Source organism: Falco biarmicus, chromosome 9 (genome assembly GCF_023638135.1).
Source record: "Falco biarmicus isolate bFalBia1 chromosome 9, bFalBia1.pri, whole genome shotgun sequence".
NCBI classification, from domain to species: Eukaryota; Metazoa; Chordata; class Aves; order Falconiformes; family Falconidae; genus Falco; species Falco biarmicus.
Window position 1 is genome coordinate 6,484,261 of NC_079296.1, and position 8,369 is coordinate 6,492,629.

At 54.5% G+C, this 8,369-nt stretch overlaps 1 protein-coding gene across 6 annotated transcripts in view; it reads left to right on the top strand.

The window, feature by feature from the left end:
* Nucleotides 1-7,098, top strand: part of RXRA (retinoid X receptor alpha) — a 119,339-nt gene extending 112,241 nt beyond the window's left edge. For all 6 annotated transcript variants that reach the window (XM_056351437.1, XM_056351436.1, XM_056351441.1 and 3 more), the window contains one exon: nucleotides 1,790-7,098. In XM_056351437.1, coding sequence (XP_056207412.1) covers nucleotides 1,790-1,937 — 148 coding nt within the window. In that variant the 3' untranslated portion in view covers nucleotides 1,938-7,098. The remainder of the gene's footprint in view (nucleotides 1-1,789) is intronic.
* Nucleotides 7,099-8,369: the final 1,271 nt, after the last annotated feature.

The window sequence follows — 8,369 nt, forward strand, 5'->3', positions numbered from 1 at the left end:
CTGCGGCGAGCGCTTGGCTTCCCCACCACTTCGGATGCCCTTCCGTGCATGACTTCAGCCTAGTGCCCGGCCATCGAGAGCTTGCGAGCACCATGTAAACACCAAAAGGGAACTTCTCTGCAGCAGCGAGACGGAGGGAGGCATTCCTAGGAAAAACCCAGCCGTGCTGCCCCTGCGCCAGCCCCTGCTCTTCTCTGCAGGGAGGGCACAGTGTGTACGTGACACCCAGCAGCCGCGGGGAATCAGGGCTATTTTCTCCCCTCCCTGGCACGCTGTGCTGCGGGCTGGTTATCTCACAGTTAAACATATCGGAGGGCTGGAGCCATCATCTGGTTTGGTTTAAAGTGAAACTTCCTGAATGGGCTGGTAGGACTGATTTGTTTTTCCTGGCTCTGCTCCCATCATCCTCGCCAGCTCAGCAAAAAAAAAAAAATAGGCAGAGAGGAGTGTGCATGCATGTGTAATGTCTGTATGTTTGTGCATGTTTCCCCCTATGCGTGTGTTTTCTAGAGAGTCCCCCTCTCCCTGGGCTGGTTCTGGCCTTTGCTTGTGTTCAAGCCTTGATTGTGCAGCAGTAAAAACAAACATGCTCCTGGCCTTTTAAAGGGCTTTTTCCTTGGTTTGAGAGCTCTTGGCCCAGGGAGGTGATGTCCCGCAGTGCCTGGGGTTGCTGCCTGTACTCCTGGGGCGCCCTGGCTGGCATTGCGGGGGGCTCTGAAGCACCCTCACAGGAGCCAGCGGTTTTCTCCTGGCTCCGCAGCCTCCTGCCACCCTCGGAGCCCAGCACACACCAGCCTTTCCCCAGCAGGGCCGGCTTGGCCCTCGGGCTTGTCTCCTTTGCCCCGGCTGGCTCCTGCAGCGCTGTCGGCTCTCCCCAGCCCCCCTGGCTCTCCCCTGCCCAGCTGCACAGCTTTCCTGCCTCTGGGCTCTTGCAGGCATCTCGGCTCTTGCAGGCATCTCCACTCTTGCAGGCATCTCGGTAAGACCTGAGGAGTGTCCCAGCCGGGCAGGGCAGGCTGAGGAGAAAGGGCTTTTGTTCGTCTGGGGCTTGTTGGAGCCCCGCGCTGGGCAGGGAGAAGGGGAGCACCCTGTGTCCTGACTGATTTGCAGCACTCCTTCCAGCTTTTGCATCAAAGCCCTTGTATCCTTCCATTGCTTCACCCCCGAGGTGCCTCCAGCCCGACAGCCGGGTTTCTGCTGCGCCAGCAGCCCCCGGGGCTCGGCAGCCAGCAGCTGAGTGGTGGCTGGCGGAGCTGCCTGGGAGGTGCTTGGTGCATGGAGCCAAGTGCCAACTAACCCCACTCAGCATCTCCTCCGTCCCCTCCCTGGCTGCTTGCCCCCTTCCCTGACCAAAGATGGAGCTAATGAAGCTGCTTGCAGCACTGCCTGTGCTTGGTGGTGCCTCCTCCCTGTGACTGCAGTGCAGGGACCCCATGAGCATCTCGGGGTGCTCACTGAATGGTAATACATGTCCATGACGCGGGTGTGTGAAGCCAGTGGTGTGCCCCAGTGCAGGGATGGCTTTTCCTTTCTTATTTTACTCTTCCAGCTTGGCTATCGGTACGTTTGTTGTGAATACCCACCGTGGCTGCCTGATCTTCAAGGCTGGGGACATAATTAGTGATTTCTCTGCACAGCTCTGGGTGTAGCCCCATGACTTTGGTAGCAAAAGAGGTTGTGTCTGACTCCCAGCCCTTCTGAGCAGGGGCGACTGCAGAAGCTCTGGGGGTTGGGGCAGAAGCGGGGCTGCCGGTGGGGCGTGTGACCATGTCGTGTCTCCTGCCCCCAGGTTCGCAAAGCTCTTGCTCCGTCTCCCGGCCCTCCGGTCCATCGGCCTGAAATGCCTGGAGCACCTCTTCTTCTTCAAGCTAATAGGCGACACACCGATCGACACCTTCTTGATGGAAATGCTGGAAGCGCCCCATCAAATGACTTAAGAGAACTGCTGCTGGGTCAGTCCCTCGCCTGGCTGGGGCCTCGCGGGGCCCCTTCCTCTGCTTTCCTCTGCCGCTGCCACCCCAGCCCATCCCTCCCTCCTCTCCCCAGTGCTGGAGGCACCGTCTGATCCGGGGCGACCCCCTGCCGTCCTCGCCTCCTCGTCGTCTTCACCCTTGTCCGTTTGCTGTCACTGCTGCATCTCAAGACCTGCTCGCTGATTCCCTGCGCTAGATGTAGAGAAGTGGGAGCGGAGAGAGCTTGCCACCCGCCGCCCCGGCTCGCAGCCCTGCCCCGGCCCCCGCTGTGCCATCAGTTTCGGGGTGAGCCACCAGCCGGGTTTGGCATCACCACGGCCGGTGGTGCTTCCCCCGGGGCAGGAGCAGGGACGGGGACAGTCCCGGCCCGGGGGGCAGTGGGGTTTGGACAAGCCGAGGGGAGTGGTTGAACTTGCTGGATTGCAGCTGGCTATTTTCAGAGGATGGAGTTTTTGAAAAAGAGAAGAAAAAAAAAAAAAAAAAAAGAATTCTATTTTTGGTTTCTAACTATTATTAGTAGTCTCGGTAGTTACTTCGCGGAGGGAGAGGCGGGCTGGAGAGGCAGCCCGGCCGTGCCCCACGAATGAGTCACCCGTGGCTGCACAGAGCCTTCTCCTTTCAATTAAAAGCAGAGGATTTGGGATTGAGCTGAATCCCCCTCCAAATAATGAGGCAATGGGTGGCACAGGGAGCCAGGGCACCCTCTGTGCAGAGGGTCCTGCGGGCAGCACTACCTGAAAAATCCCTTTTTGCTGTCCCAGAGGGCAGCTGGGCATCACTGCTCTTCCCAGAGGTGCCTCTGCGCTTGGTGTGGAGCTGCCCACATGAACACAAGCTGGCTGGAGCACTTACTTTAAGGCTGTCAGGGACTCAACATCACCATTCCCCAGCTCACGGGGTCTTGCTGGGACCCCTGCCCTCAGCACCGTGTCCAGCACCCTGGCACAGACCTCTCGTGAGGCTCGGTCCAGCCTGTCCGGCCAGACCTACGCTTTATTTCAAGGGCTGTTGGCGCTGGAGCAGCAGGAGCTGGCATGTCAGCAGTGGCTCCTTGGTTTTTTTGATCCTGAACGTGGTTTAGTGAGGTTAGAGGGGCATTTCCAGCTGGTGGAGTGGGCTCGACAGAATGCCCCCTCTGTGCCCCACATGGCAGCCCCGGGTACTGGCAGGCGTTTCCCCTGTGCGCCCTCGCCTCGCACGGGGGTTTCGGCTCACCTGGGAGGCTGCTCCTGTTGATTCAGCAGCTACCGTGCAAAACACTGCAAGGCAACAATTAGTGGGAGTACTTGGCCAGGCTGGTAATTTTGGCTGTTAATTAGTGGTGAAGCAAGAAGGGCTCCCCCTCCCCTGAATCTCCCCCCGTCGGGCTGGGATGCGGGGGCTGAGAGGTCCCGACTGGGTGGGGAACCCAGCCCGTCCGGGATGCTGAGAGCACCACAAGCACCTTAGCTTTTGCATGGTCCTTTCTATGAGTCTTGGTGTGACAGCAGGGAGATGGGCAGGGTTTTTTGGGGTGTTAGGGACACCCAGGAACCTGCCCACACCCCATGGGATGGGATTCCCTGAGGAGTGCCTGGGGAGAGGAGGTCAGCCAGGGAGTGCTTCCCCCTCACCTCCCCATTTCACCCTCCCCAGTGGCCCACTGAAAAAAAGTGAGTTAGAGAAAAAAAAAACAGAGCAAGCACTGAGGGATGTTGGGGAGGGTATTTCTCCCCCTTGGCAGGACGGGCTGTCCCGAACACACCATGGGATGGGTACCCAGAGCCAAGAACAAGGTGCCTGCGGTTGGCCTGGGGCCAAGGGCTTCCATGTCTTAAACGGCAAACTCTTAGGTCCCAAAGGTATTTCTCTTCTTGCTCTCTGTGGGTCGTAGCTGGCTCTTCAAACATCTTTGTGCCTGGAGTGGGATAGAGCAGGGCCCATGAGACCATCTCTCTTTTCGAGGCGGCACAGTTGTCACCCGCCTGTTGTCATCCCACCTGGCAGCTCGAGTCCCCGGCTCCATCCCCTGCAGTTAACCAGGCCATCTCATTGCTAAATAAATACTCAGGATTTCAGGTCATAACTTTCCCTTAGGCTGGCCTGGAGTGGCAAATCCACAGAGGCAGGGAAAGTGTTTTGGCTGTGTTTCTCCAGCAGCCTGCATGCCGCCGAAAATATTATTAAACAGCTTCACCCTGCAAGAATTTGCCAAGAAAACTAGGCAAAGAGAAATGAAATATGTAAAGGGTGCCAGTAAACACGAGCAGGCTGTTCCTTGCCAGCGTGGGGCTTGCAGGGAGGTGTTTGCTCCCAGCCAGCCGGCACAGAGTGAAACCCGCAGCCAAACCAGCCCTGGCAGCCCCCAGCCCGGCTTTTGCCGGCAGAAAGGACCCCAGAGCTCCCTTGCTGGAGAGGATGAGGGTGCTTTGGGAAACAATTGGTGGACATTGCACTAGAATAAACCCACTGTCCTTCTCCATTGGGTGGAACCACTGTTTTCCTGACTGATGGCTTGGAAGGGGCTGTTGGGTGCTGGGTGATGAACTGGTGTGGCTTGCAAGGCTCTGGTCTGGCCAGCTGCAGCCCTGGGCACTGCTGGGCTGGAAAGCAGGAGCTCCCATCCCATCCCATCCCATCCCATCCCATCCCATCCCATCCCATCCCATCCCATCCCATCCCATCCCATCCCATCCCATCCCACCCATCCCGTCCCGTCCTGTCCCGTCCCGTCCCGTCCCGTCCCGTCCCGTCCTGTCCCGTCCCGTCCCATCCCGTCCTGTCCCGTCCTGCCCCGTCCCATGCCGTGGCATCCGTCCTGTCCCACCCCACCCCATCCCATCCCAGTTAGCAACTGACCCAGTAACAATGAACTGCCACAAGCCGTGGGTGTCCTCAGCCAGTGGCATGGTGCAGGGGGGGAGGGCGCTGCGGGCCAGGGGCTCTGGGTCAGGACGTGTGTCTCCGTGCCTCAGTTTCCCTGTGGAGTAGCACACAGCCTCAACATGTGCCCCTGGCAGAGGAGGCTTTTGGGGAAAGGCTGAGCGTTGTCCCTGGGCTTTTGGGGTTTGGCCCTTGTGTTGCTGTAACCCAGCATCCCTGCTGCTTTCAGTAAAGCTCTTCTGATCCCCCCGGCAGCCACGCTGGGCATTTCAGGTTGCCAGCAGGTCCTGGGTGTGTGTGATCAACCTGCAGAGTGCAGACCCCAGCCCACCCAGCGCCTCCCCCTCCAACATCACCAGCCCAGCCCTCCCCAGCAGAAGGAAAAGTTTTTGTGCGTCCAGTAACATCTGCCACAGCAGCCTTAAAGCAATGTGCTTTTGCATGAGTTTGAGTCTTTCATTTGTATTCTTTTTCACTTTGGGCTTTTTTTTTTTTTTTTTGTCCTCATCATAATAATTATAAATATACTACGTGCTTGTTTGAAGAGGTGATACATGGTTAAGAGAAAAAAAAAAGGCACATTATTCACTAGAGGGGTAGGACTTTCATTTAACCAGATCTTAGTAGTCTTGTAAAAATCTGGTTTGATTAGGGTGATCTATTTTTTAATATTTTTTTCTTAAATTCCTTTTTTGTTGGTGGGACAATCTTTAATTTTCTAAAGATAGCACAAACATCAGCTTTTCAGCCACCCACCTGCCACCCTGGATGTTCCTCGCTGCCTTCTCACGTGTGTGCGTTTCAACCAAGCCCTAACCCCAGCGGAGCCGGATCCAGCACCCCCGCGGGCCACCCCGTGAGGATGCTGTGGCTTCCCGAGCATCCATCTGCACCGATGGGCTGAGCACCGCTGCCGGGTGGGACCTGTGGAATGGAGTTACGGGCAAAGGACCTTCATCTCGCCAGCACCCATGGCTGTAGGAAGCCCACCCCAACCCGCTGAGCTCACCGGCAGCTTCTCTGCACTTTGGGACCCGGGGGCCCCCCCGTCCTCACTGCCCACCCTTCCCCGCCTGGCCGGCTGGGCTCAGCTTCTGGTCATGGAAGGGGCTAAGGATGGTGGGACCGTGGCTCAAGAGCTGATGCTGTCCCCATCAGTGACGAGCGTGCATGATCTGGTTTAAGTTGATACATATGTGCGTGTGTATACATGTATGTACTGTAGATATATACACTGTATAAATATCCTCACTCACATATACATATATTATAACTGTAGCAAGTACAGACTTTTTGTGGGTTTTTTTTGTTTTAAGTCAATTCTGTTTTCCAATTTTTTTCTTGGTTGTTTTTTTGTTTTTGTTTTTTTTTTTTGCTTCATGTAAGCAAGTACATTGTATCTGAAGCCCTTTCCTAATTGGCAGATGCCAAATCTGGATCTTTATTCCGCGAGACAAAGGAACTGCATCTATTTTAAGATGCCTTTTGTTTTGTTTTTTGGTTGTTTTTTTTGTTGTTGTTGTTTTTCTTTGGAGCAGCAGGTGGTTTTGAGTAAAAATAGCTTTAGCAATTCCCAATACTTAGTGATGGATGCCTTGGCTATGGGATGCATAGATAAAAAATAAAATACATTAAAATTTAGAATGACAAAAAAAAAGAAAAGATAAGGAAAAATATCTAAAGCATCAATAAAGTTAAAATCTATTTTTGTACAAATGTAATTTTATCCCTTACGTATTCTTGGATATTTTCTTTCTGGATTGTTTTGTTTCTTCTACAGAGATTGTTATAAACTCTCTTATTTTCTCTCTCTCTCTTTTTCTCTCTATAAGTGTTCAGCCACAGGGATAGGGATCTGGAGAAGAGGGAGAAACTTTTGACCGTGTTTTAAAGGCTTTATATGAAATCTCTTTTGAAGTAATTTTTTTGAATGAACTTTTTATTTTTTCCCCCACTTCCAAAATCTTTTTTGGGGGGTAGTGGGGTGGTGGGTGGGGAAGGGTGGGCTGGACTGGGGGTGTCTTTTGTCACGTATATCTGGCGTTCCCGCAGGTCTGTTTTACTGTGAAATCACTACCGTATATAATTATTCACTTTAAAAAAAGAAAAAAAAAAAAAGAAAAAAAAAAGATTTGCTGCTGGAAACGCCAGTATTTTGATGAACAGTTGTATTAGAATTGTGGAAAAACAAAAGAAAAAGAAAAAAAAGAAAAATAAAAAAGGAGAAAAAAAGAAGAAAATATATGAGCATTTTAAAATATAACCCAGTCCAAGACCTTTTTTGTTCTTCACTGGTGTGTCTTGAGCTCTTCCTTCAGGTGTCCCCACTGGGGGGCTGTGTCTGTTGGGGTCCCCATTGCCCCGGAGGGTCCCCATTCCCAAGGGACCGTCCCTCCTGCTCACTGCGAGGCCGTCAGAGTAAATCCCACCCAGCTGTAAGTATGGAGCAAGGGCAGACCGTGGGGGGAACTCCAAGACTTGGCGAAGGCGAAATTATTTTCCTTCCCCTCAGGAATTTCCCTTGACTGAATTTCAGATCCCTTTGACATCCCCAGCTGTACCCAGGTAGGGACCACATTGTTCCCTCCAGCGCATCCCCCTCCTTGTCTTGCAGCAAACGGGACAAGTGGCCGTTGTGGCCACCGGCATGGCCAGACACCCGAGGGGTCCAGGTGCCTGTGGCTAGTGGCCTTTCCCTGCATGGGTGGCAATGGGGTGACCGAGGCCACCCTGGGCGCATCGCAGAGCTGCGGGCAGGGACAATCCCAGTGCCATCATGGGACACCGCATGGGACATGGGCTTTGGGGGACCCTCTGACCCGGGGGCACGGGGCCACAGAGGCTGGGCAGCACCCCCAGGGTGCAATATATGAGGGTGTAGTGACTTACCTGCAGTGTACGCGTGGGGACAAGGGGCTGTTTTCCAGCCCCCATCCCTCCGGGAGTCACACCAGTCGCCTGCGGAGCGGGAGCATTGCTGCCAGGGCAGTGCTGGGAGCCCGGTGCAGCGAGTGCATGCACAGGAGCCGTTAGCGTTGGCCTTGGCTTAACCTGGATTTGTTGCCAGGTAGAAACAAGATTGAACTTGCTCTTGGGTTTACAGCGGAGATAAATCCTCCCCCGGCGGCTGCAGAGCCGGTCAAATAGAGCAGGAAAAGAAGAGTTTCAATTTGGTTAGTGACGATCCGTGCTGCTAACTTGGCCGCAATATTTTTTCATTTGGAAAGCCCTGGGAGGTGGCTGGAGGAGGGCAGGGGAAGGGGCGCAGGGGGTTATCCACCTCTGCAGCAACCTGCTGCTCCCCATTACGGGGCAGCTGCCCCCTCCCATCCCCTGCCCCGCTTTGGGAGACCCCAGGGAGCAGGGAGCACCCAGCTGGCCACATCACACATCTGATGGCTCATGTTGCAGAGGGTGGTTATGTGTCTTGTTAACCTCCAGGCAGCAGTTTATGTTTAGAAAGTAAATATTTACCTCCCTTCCTCAGGGATTATTTTCCCCCAGCTCCTGGGGTGGAGCGAGCCAGGATCCGTG